We start from the raw sequence: 21,589 nt of genomic DNA on the forward strand, positions 1-21,589 counted from the left end.
CCCCCTCTCTCTCTCTCACTCTTTAGGACCCTGTAGCACCTCACTGATACCTCGGGGGCCTTGACGTCATCGCAGTAAACGTTGGAGATCTCCGGCGCGCGGCGGCAGCGGTGCTCAGAGGCGCAGCGTCCGTGCAGCGCGCAACGCAGGCGGCTGCGGCGGCGACAACACTCCGCTCAGACTTCTCCACCTTCACTGACTCCCTCTCTCTCTCTCTCCCTCCCTCTCTCTCTATCTCTCTCTCTCTTATACATCCACACAGCGTCTGGAAGGGGATACACCAACACACACCCATCAGTATCTCTCTCCTGCCCCGCCATGTCGTCTGCTGTCACCGAGACGGAGGAGTCCGCGCGAGGCTCCCCGCTGACGCCGCTGAAGCTGGTCGGGCTGGTGTGCGTGTTCCTGGCGCTCTGCCTGGACGTGGGTGCCGTGATGAGCCCGGCGTGGGTGACCGCCGACGACCAGTACTACCTGTCCCTGTGGGAGTCCTGCTGGAAGCCCGCGAGCACCGAGGACTGGCAGTGCATCAGCACGCTGGGCTCAGGTAAAGTCACAATGAATGCATGTGCTCTTACATTTCATCCACCCTGTCCCGGCACACTTTACAGCATGGAGGGTAGTTACCATGTGTCTTATAGGGAACAAAGAGTTGTGAATGACAGCAGGGGATGCTGCTGCTGCTGGTGATGGAGGGGAGGCTTCCTCACCTCTAGAAGGGCATTCCTAAAGACTCTATTAAAGAAAGGTATGTGCTGATCCGAGTGGTGACTCCCTGCTGTCTCCTCCTGACAGCCAGTGACACCACTGGGATCTCCACATTAATCACTGTGTAGCTGAAATGATGGGATTTTACTTCTTTCTTCTTTAAACTTTAAAGGAAAAACGCATCATAAATTTGTGTTATATTTGCCCGACTGGGCGTCTGTTTCCAATGTCACCCCCTCCTGTTTTCCCCCCTGCACAAAAAGCTGCAGACGTGACATTCTGACAACACACAAACGTGGGGTAAATACTAACCTTGATGTTAATGTGCACGCAAGTGGCTGCAGGTCGTTCAGGGAGGTGTTTGAGGAGAAACAGAGGTGGGTGAGCAGAGAGGATGAGGTGGACCACCGCCAATTGGCTGCAAACAGCCTAAAATAATGAGTTGATAATCAGATATATCTTTCTACAAAGGTCTCTGCTGGGTGTCTTCGTCTCCCAGAAGGGGAACCTGGCTCCTTGTGTGTCAGCGCGCCACTTTGTGTGTGCGTGTTTGTGCCAATAAGAGGCTACCGCGTCGAGCTGACCTATTTCTGGACAGTCTCCTCTGAAGCCCGGCTGAATATTTTATGTCACACTCTGATTTCTCTGTTGTTACATCCCTGCACTTTCTCTCCTAGGACCTGCACACACACATTTTATGACCAGCACTTTCCTCCCCTCCTCACACACACACACAGACCCAGACTCCAGACCAGGGCTCCCTAATTAACTGTCTTGGTCGGCGACAGGTGTGTGTGTGTGTGTGTGAGCCGTCGCTACACACACACCTGAATGATGATCTAAGAAATAAATCAGACCCTGCTTGTGCCAGCTCCCTTGGCTTGTAGCAGCAGCCTCTGTTAATTTAGCTCGTCCTATTCATTCATTGTGATCGCTCCCCTTTTGTAATGAAGTGGAGCTGAAATGATCGCAGCAGGACGATCGTCTCATTTCACCTTTCCCGCTGTAGAGAACAGAGCTAGTACAGTGGAAGTTGGCAGTAATGCTTTGGCTCGCTCACTTTGGCATAGGGAGGTTTGAACCTGGTGGGCCACCGTACACACAGAGAGGTGGCAGGTAACAACAGCAACAACATGTGTACAACAGTAGCAAGCTGTCCTGACAGCATTGACCTGTTAGGACACGGAGTGCAAGAGTTTGTTTTGTTTTTAAGCTGTTAGGCGTCTTCTGTGGAGCTTTTATGATCTTTGATTATCTTTTAATGATTATTTCTTTGGTGTTTTGCCTTTATTGTACAGGACAGCGGATAGAGTTGGAAATATTGGAAGCGAGAGTGGGGATGACGTGCAGCAAAGGGCCGAGGGTCGGAGTTGTATCCGGGGCGCACGCGCTTTAACCTCTGAGCTATACCTGCGCCCCAGATTTGTGGCATCAGGGAAGAAGGTTTGAATTCAAGTGACCTTTCTGATTTATCACAAAGAATTACAAACCTTGTAGCGGTTGTTGGCTAGCCGGGGTGCCAGTCAGAGGGTCTCTGACAAAATAATATAGGTAACAATTTAAAGGAGATATCAGTTTCGTTATCTTTGGTAGCACCTTGCGGGAGCACACTTCCTATATATCCAGACAGTGTCGCATGTGTGACGTCCACGGTCGGCTCCGGTTGTATCTCTTGATTTTCCTCGCTGACGGTCGCTTTCCTTTTTCGACCGTTTTCCTTCATCTGAGCGTCGAGTTTGTTTATTTTTCTTTGGATTTTCACATATTTTTGAAGTTGTATCTGTAGTCATCCATCTTTTCTTTGTTTGTTCAGCCATAGTAGATTACTGTTTACTCGCAACACTTGCAGAGACCGGAAAAGCAGCTGCTTAGCTCCGCCTACCCTCTCTGGCAGACCAACCACTGCTGGGTGATGGAAAACGCGTCAAGAACAAAAAACGGACTGCGTCTTATATTCCAGATTTTACGGTAATTTTTAGGAGTTGGTGGAGACCAAAAACAGAGTTAAAAGATACTGAATGCCACAGACAGCCAGTCTGTAATACTGCAAATGCAAAAGCTTTCATCTGCGGGCCATAGGCTCAACCACCATTGTGTTACCTCAAACTCTTAACATTTATCTAGATGAAAATCTTCAAGATTATATCTTTAATACAAGCAGCAACCTTACAAAGGAGTTGTCAGAGCCTCAACCCCTTTCCCCAAACAATGAGCAAGCAAAAAAGAACACACGCATGCATACTTCATTCCACCTCAGTGTATTACACAACAACACAAGTGCAGCAACAACCAGTAGTGCAAAAAATACAACAAACAAAACCCTTACCCTGCTAACCCTTTAGCTTAATTGTGCCTGTTGAATGGATACGACCAGGTTTAATCTGCTCTCAGACTCCTAAAGACACACACTCCTAAGGGTTAAATTGACAAGACAACACCCACCAGCTACAGTCCGGGAACAATCATCTATGCGTCTATAATGTATGCACAGACACATCGTGTAATACCCCAATCAGAGTATGCAATCTTTAGTTCACAAGCGTCTAATTAATAAGACCGAGGTGGGGAAACAAAGCATGGAGCAGCATAGAGCAGAGCTACTGTGTTAAAGCAGCTGTTATAATAGGAGTATAAGGTTGATGTGATGCAGTTCTTAAGAGGTCAGACTGTAACATGGCATCTGTTTATTTATTGGAGGGTTGACAGTAAACAAGGGACAACATGCAGCAAAGGTCCCCAGAGTTTCCGTCTTTATAAAGTTGGTCTTCTGACGGTTAAATGAAATCTAATTATATTGAACGCAGACTTTGGCTGACATGAAGCGTCCGTGCTTGGCTGCTTTTCAGCCCCGTCCGTGTTATGAAGTGCCAAGTCTGATATTGTGGAGCTTTCACCCAAAAAAAAGAAAAAAGAAAAAATCCCAGTGAGTTTTTCGAGTCATAATTGCAATTTGGATGCTATTATAGAAGATGGATAGCCCTAATGTGAAGTTCACACAGCATTAACCCCGGACCACCAGGGTACACGCATTTTTAGGAGCTCTTTCGTGAAAGAAAAGAAAATTCAGACGTCACTTTCTCCTTTTGCCAACTGCCTGATTGAAATTATAAATATCAAGCATGAATTGCAGCAAGACAGAAAGCTGCTATCATGATTTTTTTTATATTTACTAGGGCTGTCAAAGTTAACGCGATAATAACGAACACTCCCTTAAACGCCACCATTTATTTCGTCGCATGATTATCCCATTATTATGACCCTCTGCCCACCCCGTAGTTTGGGAAATCAGGAAGTGATGTTGTGGACAGCAAGCAACCTCCGTGAGCAGAAATGGATAAAGAAAAGGCCTTTAAATCAAGTTGAGCCTCAAAGCCCCGCTAGATGGTTCTCTCAAAAAGACAAAGTAATTTGTATTTAATGTCGATGTGAACGGAGTTACCACCGGAGTACGTCGAGTCTTAAACACCACTTCCTGGCCGAGCACACAGCTGATGCAGAGAGCCCCAGGTTGTGAAAAATGTCTTTAAGTGATTAAACTTTGACTAGCATGATGTTATTTTTACCCCCTGCTGCAGACTCAGTGGCTTATTACTTATGTTACATTCAGGTCAACATGCCGTCTGTTGCTGCTTGTTGGCCTTCAGTTTGCCATTTTCTGAGTGTGCAGTACCTTTGAGGTTATTCTGTAGAATATTCTGGACAGTATTTGTCATTGTTTTGGAATGTTGCAGTAATAATAAACATACATTTGCATAAAGGAAGCATATTAGTCCATTCTCACGTTGATAAGGGGATTAAAAACTATAAAATATCTCTTTAAGGTACATTTACAACTGGTAAAAAATGTGCGATTAATTTGCGATGAATCGCGAGTTAACTATGGACAACCATGCGATTAATCGCGATTAAATATTTTAATCGATTGACAGCAGTAATATTTACAAAAGATTCAATGATCTTGGTCTCATTTTTATTGCCGATTTTGACGTTTCCTGTGCTTTAGCGTCTTTTGGCTTGTTGTTTTGGTCGTAGGACCCACAATGTTACTGTTTTCACTCACTCCCACGGCTTTCATAGCATCGTTTCCTCTACCTGCCCAGCATCAAACAGCTGACATAAAATGTGGTGTAGATAGAAGACGCACTTTTAGTACATGTTTTTCATCTTAAAAGTTTGCTGCTTTACATATCGGTTTGTTCAAATTTCAGTATGCGAACATTTGTCTGCATTTAGTGAGGTGGCTGTCACCATGTTTGCTATGAACTCTGGGTAACAACCAAAGGAAAGTCTGCAGAAAGTCCGTAATTTGGTGTTGAAAAGTCCGCATCAGAGCCGTCACGTACTTACCAGGAACGCGCCTCGAAGTAGGTGAGTGTGGAGATTGTGTTTTAGCCAATCAGTGTTACCGTAGGCTGAGCTCAACTACCGCACTGATAGCTAGCTGGGTTGCAAACTCGACACTGCAAAAACAGATGGTAGGCTGTAACTTGTGCTATAGAAAACATTTTTTTCCTCTGAAATTCCCCCAAAAACAGACTGCGTTTTATGTTCTGGATTTTACGGTAATTTTTAGGAGTTGGTGGAGACCAAAAACAGAGTTAAAAGAGACAGAATATTGTACTTACTTTCATCTGGTGGACTCAAACGTAAATCCACATGAATGCTAATGTTGCTATAGTTACTGGGATTTGTAAATAGGCGAGATACTTACTTACTTTGAGCTGTTGTAACAAGTAATCAATAAAGTCTAGCTGATCTTATCTTATATAAACGTCATAAGGTATCAGTTTGTTACGATTTCATCTTTGCGTCTTGTTTCCGCTGCCAAAAAACGAGTTAACATAGCCCTGTTATTGTATTCTTGTTCCCTATCGGATATAAAAAAAACAGGCAATTGAAGTTTGAAGAGCTAGTTAGTCATTATTAGGGCTTAAAGGATTCACCTGCTCCCTCCCACCAGGTGCCAAATATCCTCATCCACATTTATTTACCAGAATGACAAAAATCACTTCGCAATTTTCAATATTCCATGTCTGAAAAAAAACGCTTCAGGGACTTTTCAGATCGAGTCGGCTCTAAACAAAAACCCTGCAGTTCACTTCACTCATGTTTGACAAATGGAACGCGGTGTCAGATGGAAAGTCTTGTAGTGGGCGTTTGGCCTTATAGGCAGACGTCGGGGGAACCTCTCTCGACCTGTCAGACTCACACGTACGCTGTTGAAAGGTATTTGAGCCCTGAAAAGTTGCACCTGGAAGCGAACCGTCTCTCTTCCTCTCTTTGTCCTACATGCCTTCATCATCCTGTCAGGTTCAACCATCCCCTCTTCTCCCGTCTCTTCACGTTTTTTCGTTGCTTTTAATGCGACGCCAGCAGCCTTAAACGAAACCAAAGGACAACAAATAGCTGAGAACAAAAGAAATGCTGTTGCCACCAGTAGGTTTGTCATTCACCTGACCTTGAGGAGAGATTTCCCATGGCTCACCGTTAGATTTGGTTACAGCCGGAGACACCACTACTATGCTTTTCTCTGTTCTCATGCTACGAGTGTGTGATCATTTTCCGCTCGTTTTGCATGTGCGTATATCCACAGACGTTCCCTGTGGACAGAAGCACAAATTAAGTGGACAGTGGCGTCTCTTTTGGCCTCTTTTGACCCGCCTTTATCGGCGCAGATTTAAGCTCAGCCGCCGCTGAAACCTCCATAAAACGCCGCCTCCCCTCGCCTGCCCTCCTCAACTTTCTCTATCAGCGCATCGATCCGTCTGTTGCTCTCACTCCCCGGGCCTTTTTCATCTGTACCCTTAAATGAATTGTCTTTTTCTCGCCCGTCTCCATCTCCTTCCTGTTTGTTCCTGATTCCCTTTTGTCTCCCTCCTTCCCTATCCCTCTCTCCTCCCCGAGGGTTTCATTGTTACATTTCTAATGTTAATCATTTTCCCTTTGTAATTTCACCCTCCTCCCTCTCCTCCGCTCTCTCCGTCTCCATCTCTTCTTTCCATTTTCTCCAGGGTCAAGTCTCTCCCACTCTTCCCTCCCTCCTTCACCCCCCCACTCCTTCTTCCCTTCCCCTCTTCTCGTCCTCTCAGCCCCCAGAGACGCCCGTTCTATTTGTAGCGGCTGAACGAGGAATGGGAAATGATGTGGCATTCACTTCTGTGGCAGGCAGACAGACAGGGCAATAGCCAGGGACCTGCAGCTCCCACTTGCCATCCCCAAAACACTCACACACACACACTCCTCTCTCTCACAGAAACTCTGGGGGCATGATGGGGGAAAAAGGATGTTCATGTGCCCGAACACACATAATCCTTTTGGTGGATGCAAATCAAGCTGTCTTCAAAGCGTTTACAGTATCGCAGCAGCAGCATGTGGCGGCGTATAAAAAAGACCAATTCTACATTATCGATGGACGCTAAAGCGTTTAAATGCAGTTATTCGAACTTGCAGTTTTTAATATAAACCTCCTGTTTTCAAGCTTACATCATCTGCCACCTTCACACAGAAGCTTTTTCATATGTTCGTTCTTAAATCGGTTTTTGATTGAATCCAAGTGAAGAGGCAAAACGACCGTCAACAGTTTTACATTCACTCTGAACTAGAACCACTCAAAATCACACTTCTGGAGGTCTAATAGATTAAAGAGGGGGTATCATGCTGTTTCACATTAGAAGACATAATGTTACAATGTTGGATGTTCAGACTAAACGTGGGTGAAGTTTCAAATCTGTAGGTAAAAGAATGTTAGAGTAATCCCCGGGTTTCACACAGTTTTTTCTACACGCTGCACTTTGTGACGTCACAGAGAGCGGGCCAATCGGAAGAAAGCGGGCTTGTAGGGGGGGCAGGGTTTCTCACTTTTCAGGCAGAGGCTGTATGAGCGCCAGCACAGGTATCACAGAGTGAAATAAAGCTTGAATTTAGCATAATACCGCCCCGCTTTAAGCCAGAAGAGTTGTTCAGTTCATTTTAGAGCACGTATAGAGATGCTTTGATTTATGAACCAGCCAATCATTGCAAAATCAATCTTGGTCAGCCAAAATAAGGCATTTGAAGACATCACTTCGGTGTATTGGAATCAATCAATCAATCAATCAGACTTCATTTGTATAGCACTTTTCATACAAATAAAATGTAACACAAAGTGCTTCACATAATACAACAATATGGAAAAACATTAAAATTGTAATAGCTAGTGGGAGGAGTTTGCCCCCAGGGCCCCCCACCAGAAAGCCCCCCAACAGAAACCCATGTCCCCCAGCAGGGTCAGGGTTTGGGGTAGGGGTAGTGGAAGGCCCCGAAGGCAACCCCCCCCTTCCCCCCTTGTGCATCAGGATAATAATGAAAACAGGAACTGAGGAAGCGCTATCATAATTCTCGTTAAGTTACAGTGAGGAAACACCAGAGGCAGGATTGAAAATAGACAATAAATAAAATAAAAAATAAAATAGAATAAAAATAAACATATACCAAAAAGTTAAACTGACTAAAATACATAAATAAATAGATAAAGAATGAAAGCTCAATTAAAAACCAGACTAAGAAGGTAACATTTAATAAATAATTAAACAGATAATGAAGGAAGCTCAGTTAATAAAATAAATAAATGAATATAAATAAAAGGTAAAATACAATGAATAGACAGATAAATAAATAAGGCTCAATTAAAGGCCCGACTAAAAAAGTAGCAAGGAATAGCAAAGTAACAATTACTTTGTTTTACAATGTATGGAGATTGATTTGCTTATTAAATTGAATGTGCGTCACAGAAAATGCTGCTAACCATGAGCCTAAAGAAGCTAATGAAAACTCAAACAGATAGCTCTGTCAGGTTTCACTTAGATACAGTGCTGCGTTGAGATGAGTGCTAACAACAGCATGCTAAGAAGCTAATAATGACAATGCTTAGCGCGTTGGCATGCTAACACTGCAGCTATTCCGCACATAAAACAAAGTAAAGTTGAGGCTGATGGGAATGCTGTTTGTTTAGCTGATATTTTGTAATAACTAAAGTGTTGAATACATGATGATGCTTTGCACCAGACTTTTTGTTAATCCATCTGGTTTATTTCGGGATAATAAACAGCAGAGGTGAGAACTTGAGGCCTAAAGTCAGGCAATAATCAAAGCCATCAATAGTGCTATGCTGCTATCATGGCATATAAAGTCCTCAATTAACAAACACAGACTTGCGAGTCTGCATAAACTCCTTAATAGAAACTGTGAATCTCAGCACTTCGGCAGCTAATAAAAGTCAGTTATGTTAAATCCTGGCGTCAGCAAATTCATGAAGGTATCTCCACTTCCAGCTGTGCACGATTTATGCAGGGTTCTCAGTGCGATCCTCTGCAGACGAGATGGGAACGCAGGGAAACACAAGCGAACATAAAGCACTGGAAAACATGACGCTAGCAGAGACTTCTGCATTGTTTTTATCACTTATTTCCTGCGGCACTTGTGCGCCCTGAAGCGCAGAGCTTTTGTCAGCAGGCACAAAGATTTTTTGGCGGTTGGTTCTGGGGCCTTGGCTTTGCAAGAACAGTGTAGGTTGCGCTTATATGATGTTTAAATGTGTGTTGTGTACTACTTGAAATGGACCAGCCTGTTTTGTATCATTACCCGATTATAAACCTGCCTGTGTTCGGCTTAATGCAGTGATTGAAATGTTTAGACATCCGACAAACTACAGTAAGTTTGATTCTTGATTTTGCAGCTTCAGGACTGACAGGTTACGTTTAAGGATACGGGACTCCAAAGTACCGCGGCAGCTAATCAGCGTGACAGCTTGGAGTGGCTTTACTGTAAAGAAAAACTGTGACAGTTCAGTGCAGAAATCCTGTCACATGGCAAACAGTCACATTACAGCGAGAGACGTTTCTCACAGCACAGCACAATGTGCGCCTATGTGTGAGAAACTGGTGCATTTGGAAGTTACAGACAGCAGAGTCGGTGTGCGAGTGAGAGGAGTTGTGTGGGGAGTTATGCAGTTTCCTGTGTGTTAGCATGTCCATGAAGCAGGTTGAAAAATTTAAATCTGCCCTAGTGTGTGAGGGGGGAAGAGGAAGAAGTCTTTGCATATTGTATGTGTATGAAAGATAAAAGAGTCAAGAGAGTTTTACAGTTAAAGCTAGTGCACACAAGTGTGTGTGTGTGTGTGTTTCTTCATTGTATTATTAAACTCAGTGGTTACTAATCACAAGTAATTAAACGTGTGTTATTTATGGCAAGTAAGCCCTCTGCTTCCTCTCAGTTTATTATCTCCTCTCATTCAGTTCTAATGTAATCATCAACTCCATCTCTCGAATCAGGTGTAATAACAAGCAATAAAAAACCCTCTTCAGTTCTTCTCTAATATCTTGGTGGTGTCTAAACTAACTGAAACGAATGGCCACAGACTTACAGAAAAACATAGAGGGCTTGAAAGATAGTTAGCAAGCAAGCTAAAAGTTATAAATACACTGTACAAACAATTAGCTCAAATTAATTGAAGACATTTTAAATATGTAGCTAAAAGAGATGAATAAATTGGTGAAATAGAAAAGGTAACAGTAATAAATGGTTTAAATTGCGAGTTGAGTAATGGATGAATGATTTGTTAATATAAACAGATGAATGGTCCAACTATAGCTAGCCTCAAGTAACCAAGAAACAGTTAGCTACATAGTAGTAGCTAGCTGTAGCTAAAAGCTATGAATAAATGGTTGAAAAAGTTAGCTAACAGTGATAAATAAAAGGTTGAAATAGCAAATTAAAACAGATTAATGGTCAAAATTGATATTTAAAACTAATGGAAAAATGTTATGGTAGCCTACTTAGCTAAAGTAAAGGACAGGATTAGATACAGTTAAAATAGTTAGCAAAAATAAAGAGTTAGCTAAAAGTAACAGAAATGGTTAGCTAAAAAGCAGCCGAATGAATATGTAATTGAAATACTTAGCTAGAGATACCCTAACCGACGAACGATTGAAATACTTAGCTATAGTAACAGATAACAACTGAAAGAGTTAGCTGAATGTAACAGGAATGGTTAGCTAAAAGTAGCCTAATAGCTAAGTAGCTGAAATAGTAAGCTACAGACAAATGGCTGACATGCTTTGCACAAAGTAACAGATTAACAGTTGAAAGAGTTAGCTTAAAGTAATGAATAAACAGTATACTGCTAAGGCTATATACTAGATACAGCAACAATTGAAAGAGTAAGCTAAATGTAACAGGAAGGGTTAGCTTAGAAGTAGCCTATGGACAACAATGGACATGGTTAGCAATAAAATAACAAACAAATGTTGTGCCTTGCTAAAAGCAACTGATAAACAATTGGTTTCAATGTGGTCGAAATGCTTAGCTAAAAAACTGCTTGTCAGGTCCCTTTTAATAGTAGTAAACTTGCATAATACAACTTAAATGTTGACATTTATTGTGTGTACAAACATACGGGATGGTTTCTGTGAAGCACTATCTTAGCTGAACTTTTAATTGGATGAAGATAGGATAGATGAAAAAGATGGAACCACTGCACTTAACATCACCATCCAATCACATTTCTTATGCACATCCAATATCCCAGCTTACAACTGTTTGATCCAGGTGCAGTTCAGTGTGAGAAATATGTGTGTGTCTGAGAGACAGTCTGCATGTTGGAGAGAGATGTCTCTGAACTGTAGCTGAGGACGCCTGTTTTCCCCTTTGATTTGTTTTTTGATGCCTTTTGGTCTCACGCAGACTCATGATTGGTTGAGACTGCATCCACGGCCCGAGCCGGCTCCGTGCTCGGAGGGAAGTTAAAAATGAATGAATGATAAACCACCTGAGCCTCCCGAGAGCCCTGTTTCACCCTCGCCTCCACCTTGCTGCATCTCTCTCTCTCATCCCTCATTCCGCTCCTGTGTACCTCGTTACATCGCTTCTACAGGGCAACTTTTTGGGCGACTCTCAGGGGGCGGCAGAATTGCTTTGGTGGTGTTGGTTTTGCTGAGCTGACTCCAGATTTTTTGCCTGAAGTGCTTCTCCTAAAATATGAAGCAAACAGATGCTAACATTTGCAGACAAACCCACACGGGCGGATCAGAGTCAGAGGCGAAAAAATAGAAATTGGGTCCTCAGGTAGGAATAACTCAGAGCTAAAAACATTTTAATAAAGCTGAAAAGGGATAGCATTAGCTGCTGTGCATTCATAATACAAGATACTGTTTGCACCAAAGGTCTATCTGTATCTCTCCTCTCTGCTCTCTTCATCTTTAATTTCCTCCTTCCCTCCCTGCCTCCCACAATCCACCTCTTCATCTCATCTTTCACCTCCATCTTCATCTCTCTTTCTCTCCCTCTGCATCTAAATCTCTCATCTTTCCTTATCTCTCCCCTCCGCCATCCATCTTTCATAAGGGTTTTTTACCACGCTCGAGCAGTAAATTTAGGCATCGCCCGCGTTCACACGACTCAAACAGCTGTAAAATAAAAATAAATCCACATAAACGGCCCCGCAGTGTAGCTGCCATTCGCTTTGTATCCGTACTGACAGCTACATTTCTGCGTCTGTTCGCCGACGCTTCATACAGAACTTTCAGTTTGAAGTCCGCCTTTTAAGACCCACTGTATGTCCTCAAGGAGTACAGATTATTTTGTAACACAGCACTTCCTAGTTTAACCGTGTTGTACAGAAATAGGCAGCTTACACGAGCCCGGCCAATCTGACAGCATCAAATGTGATCACAGTTTGAGCGCAGACAGGTGGAATGAAAGGTTAGAGAAATCTCTTTTTTTTTTTCCCCACTGAGCCAAGATGGATTACATGACAAGGAGTGTGTATGCGCATGTTGTTTTGCGTGTCCAGCCTCTTAACATCCAGTCACACCAGCAGGCTATATATGAAAGAGAAATTTCACAGCGCAATCCATCTACTCCAGTTATATCTCCGTGATCAGAGGGTTAGCTTGTAGTACATCTGTGTGAGTTTTTCTCATAGATTCAAGCTAACTTTGACATGCTAATTTTAGCCACAGACCAAAAGCGAAACCATCTTGACAGCGCTGACCTTTGAGGGAACAAGGAGCCAAAGAGGCTGACATGGAGGAAAATGTGGCGTATTAGCTGTTTTTGAGCTGTTGACTTCAAGTTGTATTACAGGTAAAAGCCACTACTGTTCAGTTTACTCGTTGAAATGTTTATCCACATGACATGCTACATACTGCTAATCATTTACCTTTAACCTCCTGTGCTAAAGTATAAACTACTCCACTAAACAGGACAGTGTTGACATAGGAGTAGATTGAACAAAAGGGCCAGTTCGCCGATTTTCAACCTCAGTCCTATCATGCTACTATTTGGAGCTAATGCAATTTGGCTCTGTGCCTTTGGAGGACCGCTTCTCCAATAGGCCCTGGAAAACAAGGAGCCAGGGAGCTCGCCTAACCATACTTCCTCAATCTAGGGTGCCCGCCTCCGGTGTCATGTCTCGTTCAAAATCGTCAGGTTTGAAATGTAGAATGCAGACCAGACGATCCACTGGTATATTCTCGTATTTCGGACTCTGTACCGCTCTGAGCCATTGCCTGCAGCAAAAACGGCAGTATTTCAGAGGCGCAATGCATGCTGGGTGTTGTAGGAATGTAGAATGGGCGAAACCACGAGCTGTTTGTACAACTTTCTCCACAGCCATGGCACCAATTTCAAATATTATTGCGCCATTAAATAAATCTTGCTTGTCATTTTTAAGTTAGCACCTGAGCTAGCAAGTTTGCTAACTGACAGTTAGGTTGCAAGCTCGCTAGGAGGCATTTTATTGAAATTGTGTGCAACACCAAGGGAGAGTTGTGGCCCGGTAAATAGACAACAGAAAGACAGTTGGAGAGCTGTTGTGATCATGCAAAAGAGGATTTCCACCAGCTGTTCCCGTCCTTAACCTTGCGTCACCAAACGCGGCTCCTGTCGCCTAGCAACAGGTAGCTAGCTAACATCACGTTACTTAACCTATTTATTTTCTAGGCCCCTTTCGTTATTTTTAACATTTCTATCGCTAGCTATTCGATTAAGTTGTAACCATTTAAAAGTCTGCCATCTTGTTTAAAGTGGGGAATGTCTGGATACATTGGGCTGATACGAAGGATGCCCCCGATGGATCCTTTGCGGCTCGGGAAAAGGAGGACGCATTTGTCGACTACATCCGAGGGGCTTTCGAAATGGGACAACCTTCAACGCACGGCCATAACGCAATCGGCCTTCCGAAGGATACAGCCCCTGAATGAGGACACAGCGTTTGTTTCCAGCTGGCTAGCTTGTTAACTGTTTGCTCGCTAGCTGCGGTAGTTTAACATGTAGCACTGTAAGTCGTTTACTTTGCTATTAAGCTAACAACACATTTCACCAACACACACAGATAAATTTAAAAGGCCTTTAAGGTGTGTTCAAACCGAAATAGAAGTGACGCCAAACAGCCTATGTCCCTACTGTACAGACGTTAGCTTTAAGCTAGCTAGCGAGGTATGCAAAGACCCTGTTTGTGTTGCTCAGCTCACCAGTAGCTCCAGTTCATTCATTGCAATCTTGTTTTTCCTTTCGTCTCTGGTCTTAGCTTCACTTTTGCTGCTGCGGCTGAATTTATGTCCAAATGTCTTTTTATATCCGCTTCGTACGCAATAGTGCTGCGTCTAAAACCTGCCTCACCCTCTGTCTGAGCTAAGAAAGGAAGGCGAAAAATACTCCTGAGTTTGACGTAATAAGGGGTACCAAGTTTGGGTGTGTCTTTGTATGTGACCATGTATCTGTGTGTGTGTGCTGTCTCAGAGTGCATCAGGCCGCGCTGCTCCCTATATATAAATGTGGACAGATTTTTGATAAGATGCCAGCAAAGCTTTTTAGCCGAGGCTTTTTGTCAGCTCAGGTATACTAAGTGCTCTCTCTCTTCATTACTTTCACTCAGCGCCGCTCCGTCCCCAGCCCCATCACGCCCTCCTCACCTCCTCCTCCTCCCCCCTCTCTCTTTCTCTCCCTCCTCCTTCACCACCCGCCTCCCTTCGTCTTGGCATTTCTTTTTCATGCTGCCCTCTCTCTGTCCTTGTAGCATTACGCCTCTCCACTTGCATGTTTCTCCTCTTTTATCGCCCGTCAACAACGTCGCCGCCACCAAACCTCACGTCCTCTCACTTTAACTTGTCTCTCCATTTTCTTTTTTTTGCTCACTTCCTGTTTGTTCCTTTGCTTTTATTTCCTCTCTCCTTTTTTTCCTTACATCTACCTTATTTAGTTTTCTTTACTTCTTTCTATCCCTTGTTTTTCTCCCTTACTCCTCTATTCGCCCAGGCTTCCCTTGTCTCAACTTTAAAAGCTGTAACTTCCTCTATCTTAACTAGTTCCTTCTTTCTTTGTCTTTATTGGATTCCTTTCTCTCTGATCTTCTTTCATTTACCTTTTTCTTCCCTTCACCCCCTTTCTCTCTTCTTTCTCCCATGTTCCCTTGCTCTCCTCCTTCCTTTCTTCCTTTTTTAACAATTTCACTCCTGTTCCCTCGTTCATTCCTTTATCGTCTCCCTCCTCCCACCCTCGCCTCCTCCTCTAATCAACACACTTTTCGGTGAATATAAAATGTCAGACACAATAATGTGTCTCTCGTGGCGCCGCCTCTCCTCCCAGGCCGCCCTCAGGGTCGTGTGCAATTCATTTTTTAAGCTCTAATGTGCGTTCACTATTTTGCATTTATTCATGAACATTCTCTAAATGTTTGTATGCAACATGTTTCTCAAACACTCTCTCTTGTCAATCTCCCTCCATCACCTCCCCTCCCTCTTTTCTCCTCCTTTTCTCCCCTCCTTTCCTCTTCCAGACTGGCAGGTTGCTACGCTAGCCCTGTTGCTAGGGGGCGGAGCCCTGGTGCTGATGTCATTCCTGGTCGCCCTGGTTGCCGTGTGCATCGGCACGAGACGGCGCTTCTACGCACCCGTCGCCTTCATGCTCTTCGCTGCAGGTCAGCACACACACACACACAATGAAGCGTAGTCCACGCACAGTTACATCACCGCTGGGTCGAAGGCCACACTCTCATTATGTGCTAAAGTACACACACCTAATGACACACACACACTTAATTAGCCAATTTAGACAAGGTAGCTGGAAGGTTGCAGGGTAATCACATTGAAAACTGACATGCATTTAAATGATAATCCTTACTTACTCATTAAACAGACACACACACACACACTGACACACACTTCCTCTCTCCCTCAAACTCATTTAGAGAAAATCTTATTTTTATGAGTCGGGCCCAGCAGGGTCGGAGCGCAGCGTCACGCCTGTCTGTTTAATTTCCCCAGCCAGCCCCAGCCTCCACTTGGACAACTGTCGAGTTTTCCACGTTGTCCCCGTCCTCACCTCCAAGAATAATTGGAATTCTTTTTTTTTTTTTTTAGGCGTGAACTGCTTCATTTTGCAAAGCCGGACGTGTCTGTTTGTGCGAGGGTACGTTAGCACGACTCAGCACTAAAGAGGGAATCTTCTTAACTTAAAGCGATGTGACTCCTCAAAAAAGTGGGAGTCTTTTTATCCTGAAGAATACTTTCAAAGCGTGTGTGGGAAGTGAAAAGGCAACAGATTGTGATTTAATATTCTTTTTATATTTGGCTGACATTTGACTGCTCATTTCAATACAGTCACTTTGTATGCTGTAATGATTGAGGAGCCTTTTTTCGGTCTTGAGCCTCGGCAAAGCAAACAGACAGCGTGACATTTGCGGCTTGAATACATAAGGAGGTGTGAAGTCAGACGAGCGGCTGGTCCCAGGAAACTTTCATTTTAACCTTTTCCTTCACATTTCTTAATGTCTTTTGCATATAAATACAAGAGGCTTTTGAAAAGTGTAACGGCGCTATAGATCTCTGTAATGGCTGTCAGTTTAAAGGCCTCTTTCTTTCTTGTTTGTCTATGAGGTTTGGCAGGTGGCTGAATCAGATGCATGAATCACAGCTGTCGCAAAGTCAAATACCTTGAGAACTAAGCACCTAGCTTAAAACGCTAATTCATCCACAACTGACCCAAAATGTGAATGCAACAAATTTAAGAAATAATATGTTCTTGAAATGATCAAATTTAGCGCGGCATCATTAGCACCAGAACTTAAAAGATGCTGTGATGTAGACGTGTACTTTAGGGCGTGTCAGTGCACTGTGATGTCACTTTTGGGGGTGTGGTTACAGGTTCAATTAAAGAGGGCAGCAGATCATTGTTTTTCGCTCTGCTGTTAATTTACTCTTTCAGCTTAAAGAGCGTAAAGAATAAGCTTTTATATTCAACGACGTAAACCTTTGACTTCTTCTCTTTCTCTTAATGATGCAGCATGTGACCCATGGAAGTGCTCCAGCTGCCTCCTTCCCCTCAAATTCCACATGATCCGTCTCCGGTGTGTTCCGCGTGCGACCGCGACCTCCGCAGTTGATCGCGATCAAGTCGATGCTCAACAGCGTGCATCGCAGTTCCCCGTTCCAGAAGCGTCTCTCCGCTCTGCTCCGCTACAGATACGCGACGAGTCTATTTCTGACGGAAGCCGCTTCAAAGCACGCGTCAAGCTGAACAAAGCAGATCGCTCCAAACAGGAAGTCAGACAGAAAACGGCATACAGCGTCCGGTCATTTCAAAATAAAACACCATGTACAGACTGCTTGGACCAGACATGCTTCCTGTGGGCGAGGGCTCACGCCGCTTGACGGACCAGAACCGCGGCGTAGATCGAGGGCTTACAGTTTCTTTGCATCAGGACTTTTACTCAATTAAAATACTGTGGAAATAGATGTTTAGATAAACTGTTAATGTGTGGGAAGCACTTATCGACGTAAGCTGCAACTTGACTGAATTAGGTTTACAGCACGTACAATCTTGGGGGGGAATTCAGTAAGAATGGATTATGGCCGCTGATCACACCGATCATTTGCAACCGCTATCTGCTCCGTCTCAAGGTCACAAAGCAAACTGCACTGATGATATCCAAGCGCAGACACGCCCCATAAAGTTTTGCAGTTTGCTCTTTGTTTTGCATCTGATTGTGAAGAGGAGCTGTCTGCACCTGCTGCGCTCTCAGGCATTAAGTGAGCTCCACGCCGACGGAGCTCAACTCCATCCACAGATCGATGATGAGCAGGGAGACGAGGGAGGCAGCAGTTTTAACAGTTTATTGTAAAGTCCAGACTCGACAGGTTATTTACCAGTTTTCGCTGCGTTTCTTGAGCGAGCCAACAACAGCAGCTGTCCAAATATAATAATCCCTTTCATGTGTAACGGCTCCAGACCGTCTCCATACTTACAGACAAAGTGCGCCCGTGTGTGCCGGGACCGTTTGATGTCCAGATCATAATAATAATAATGCCAAAATATTATTAACAGGCTTAAACTTTACTTTACGAGCAGTCCAAATGCACTGCTTTGATTCAATAAGAAGCAACGCTCCCAGCAGCAGTAATAATATAATATATTGTTTATGAGCTTTGGAAACGGAGACAAATAAACTGTCAAATTGTTTTCCCCGCGATTGGACACGAACAGTCTCTCTAAATGATCTCTTAAAACGCCACAGAGGCGCTTGTGTGTTTTCGGGTTGACTCCAAAGGGAGCCTCAGTGAGCGATAGATCACATGCACACCCTTTAACAACCAGCCACCTCTTTAAGGCCTGTTTTTCACACCATCTGTGTTAATATTTGCATGCTTTTTGGATATTATGCGTCCCGTGTTGTTTTTTCTTTCATGCGGGAAAGTGCCAGAGCGCGTTTGCGCTCCCGCAAGATGAATTCCCTTTGAAGAAGCAACGATTGATGTGTTCCCCTTTGTTCCACTGCCATCCATCTCTCCTCACCCTCCCTGTTTAAACATCTATCTCTCTGCCTCCCTCCATCGTCCTCCTTTCACCTGCAATCATCCCTGTATCCCTCTCTTAACTCGTCCTGTTTCCTGTGACCTTTTAGTCCCACTCCAATCCTTCTCCTCTGTCTCATTCCTCCTATTCCTCCACTTCCCCTCCTCTCCCCTTCCCTCTCTCCTGATCAACTTTGATTGATTTTGTTTTTCTAAAATGTGCTAAATGAAGTGAAGAGAGCTAAATGACATCCCCTACAGGCATGCGACTCTCTTCCAGACCTAGTCGATGCTTATTTCTGATATTCTTCGAATGTTTCCAAATCGTTTCATGCGTGACTGCTTAATAATTTAAGAGAAAATAGGTGTCTGGGACCAAATCCCACCCTAAAGTAATTAAACCTCACAGCAGACTCATTGTGAGGCTTTGAATACAAACATATTTCTTCCATGAATGCTCATATATTTGTGTTAATGTTCAGCTGTTCTTTTAGAATTTATAAATTACAAAGTACATCAATATTTTCAACATTTACAAGCCGTCTGCTTCATGCAGATGGCTCCCAGGCGGGCGGCTTGTTCTAACAGATGAACTAAGTATGGAGGCCTTCCTTTTTTGTTTTTTTATTTTAACCCTTTCCCACCAAAATTAGCGCGTTGACGTGGGTTTTTCAGACCCGGGAAGACCTGCTTATAGATGCTGATTGTCTCTTTTCCCATTGCCAGTGAAGTATACTCCTGTCGGTCTCTTTTCTGCTGCGTCACCGTCTGACGTCACAAATGCGCTGGAGACAGGGTTAGTAAACAGTGAAGAGATTACGGTGGTTAGGTCTTTATTTCCGTCGGAGCCACGGCAATAATTATCCAGGTCTGAATGCGGACTGTAGCCTTTCCCACTAAGCAAAACAGCCGGGTGTTAGCGGGTGTTAGCAGGTTTTTTGACCAGTGGGAAAGTGGCTTTTGTATGGTGGCTATAGAAAGGGTTACAGCAGGGTGGTTGAAAGAACACTGCCACAATATCATGACTAAAAAATTGGATTTTTCACAATGTAGAAAAAAACACTTGAAGTAAGGCATAATGTATAGTAAGGGTGGGTTGTTATGGTGGGGGTGAGACAAGACCCAGACGCACAGTGGAGACAAGATGAACGGGATCGCATGAATCAGCACAATGCCTGATGGAGGTTTTCTATCCCATCACTGTCAGAGCCTCCTGAAATGTTCTTTTACATTCACCATCTTTAAAGAGGGGGCATCAATGTGTTTCACATTTTAAGACATATATACAAAGTTACAATGTTGGATGTCCAGACTAACATAGGTGAAGTTTCAAATCTGTAGGTAAAAATATGTTAGATTAATCCCCTGCTAAAACAGTCGCCAGTTTTCAGACAGACTTCTCCAGATGCTTCACTTTGTGATGTCACAAAGTAGAGGAACCCTATATTTGGGCATCTGCCCGAGACACAGCAGAAGTTCCTGCCCCTGGCACAGTTAAAGGACACGCCCACCCAGCAGCTCAGTACTTACCAGACTTCTTTTGGCGGATTGATATGACTACAGTTAGTCTTACAGTTTCTGCGATTAGAGCCCGGCCCTAGCAACGGTCTGTTCTTCATAGCAACAGTCTGCTATAGAGAAATAGCAGACCTTGGAATGTTGTAGTTAACCAATCAGAATCAAGTATTTAACACAGCTGTGTAATAAATAGTGCTAGCATTCTGTGAGTCTGTATTGTTGGCATGACTAAGATTAAAGCTAAATGCTAACAAAAATACGCTCACAATGACAGTGCTAGCATGCTAATAAGAAGGCCTCTAAGTTTAGCTTGTTAGCAAACAACAAGTGCCCATCAAACAATACTGCCAGAAACCTATTGAAGCTGTTGCTTTAAGAAACTGTACTTTGCCTTGTATTAACTGTCTCCATGTGTCTTCCAGTCGTCCTGCAGGCCTGCAGCTTGGTCCTCTACCCCATCAAGTTCATCGAGAGCATCAACCTAAGGATCTACCACGAGTTCAACTGGGGCTACGGCCTGGCCTGGGGCGGAACCATCTTCTCCTTCGGCGGGGGAATCCTTTACTGTCTCAACCCCAAGAACTACGAGGAGTATTACTAGCTCTGATCCAAGCAAAGAACCCTACGGTCACATGATGGGAGAGGTATTCAGGGGGTTCTGGGGTATTTTCCTTTTGCTGGTTCAATTCCAAGGAACTGTGAGGAATACTTTACATCGGATTGAGCCAATAACTGTATCGCCACAAGCTTCCCGTGAGGGGGGTGAAGCTGGCGGTCGGGGGATTTCTTTTCTTGCCTCAGTCAACAGAAGTGTAAGCTTGATGGGTATTTGAATTTACAGCCCCAACATCAGTTCTGGGGGTGGGAAGGAGTCTTATTAGTTTATTCCTGGGACTTGTGACACACCTGAGAGAGCTGACAACCCTGCAGTAACAAGGGATGGAGCTTTGCGTGACCATGCCACCTTCGTTCTTTCTTCCCTGTGAACTTCACTGCAAGAGCCGCTCTTAGTTTGTCACTAGGAACAACCCATCTTATTGACTCTGTTACTTAGGAAACAGGATGTCAGACTGGGAGGCTTTTTCTGCACGATTACGCACGCATGCACATGCAAAGGCTGTGTATCTTCACCTGTAAACATCAAATCCTTGGGCTGGACATCTTTGAAAATCGAAAACCCCAGTGTAACGCTCTGTCAGCGCTTCATCTTCATCAGTGCATAGTAAGAAGTTGTGGCATTTTCCTCTGGAGCTCTTAAACTTTCACAAGGACGTGGAAGAGGATCAAGCGTTACTGTTGCGCTTCATAACTTTTCATAAGACAGATTGATTCCTCTCGGGGGAAGGTAAGAGGGGGGGAATAAAATAAAGACACTCACTCAATATTCTGTTATCGACCCACTTGTCTGTAACCGCTGCAACCCACAGGGTGTGCACATGCAGCTGTCATGATTGATTAGCCATGGTCGGAGGTGTGAGACAGGACTGCGCTCAGCTGCCTCCAAGGGTCTGCTAAATTTCGATTCCCAATGAGACGAG

At 43.9% G+C, this 21,589-nt stretch overlaps 1 protein-coding gene across 1 annotated transcript; it reads left to right on the top strand.

Annotated features, from left to right (window-relative positions):
• Positions 1-318: 318 nt before the first annotated feature.
• LOC138603691 (transmembrane protein 47-like) lies at positions 319-21,225 on the top strand. The gene is made up of 3 exons (XM_069675574.1): positions 319-547; positions 15,521-15,661; positions 20,474-21,225. Exons 1-3 carry the CDS (start codon positions 319-321, stop codon positions 20,650-20,652), a joined length of 549 nt encoding a protein of 182 aa, XP_069531675.1. The 3' UTR covers positions 20,653-21,225.
• The last annotated feature ends 364 nt before the right edge of the window (positions 21,226-21,589 follow it).

This window comes from Semicossyphus pulcher, unplaced genomic scaffold (genome assembly GCF_022749685.1).
Source record: "Semicossyphus pulcher isolate SPU_LCO1_2020_fin unplaced genomic scaffold, fSemPul1.0.p SCAF_24, whole genome shotgun sequence".
Classification (NCBI taxonomy): domain Eukaryota; kingdom Metazoa; phylum Chordata; class Actinopteri; order Labriformes; family Labridae; genus Semicossyphus; species Semicossyphus pulcher.

Excerpts from the sequence above, each read along its gene's own strand:
- LOC138603691 (XM_069675574.1), top strand. The coding sequence starts at position 319 with ATGTCGTCTGCTGTCACCGAGACGGAGGAGTCCGCGCGAGGCTCCCCG. Across the intron at positions 548-15,520 it reads CATCAGCACGCTGGGCTCAG|ACTGGCAGGTTGCTACGCTA; the intron begins GTAAAGTCACAA and ends TTCCTCTTCCAG. Across the intron at positions 15,662-20,473 it reads CTTCATGCTCTTCGCTGCAG|TCGTCCTGCAGGCCTGCAGC; the intron begins GTCAGCACACAC and ends TGTGTCTTCCAG.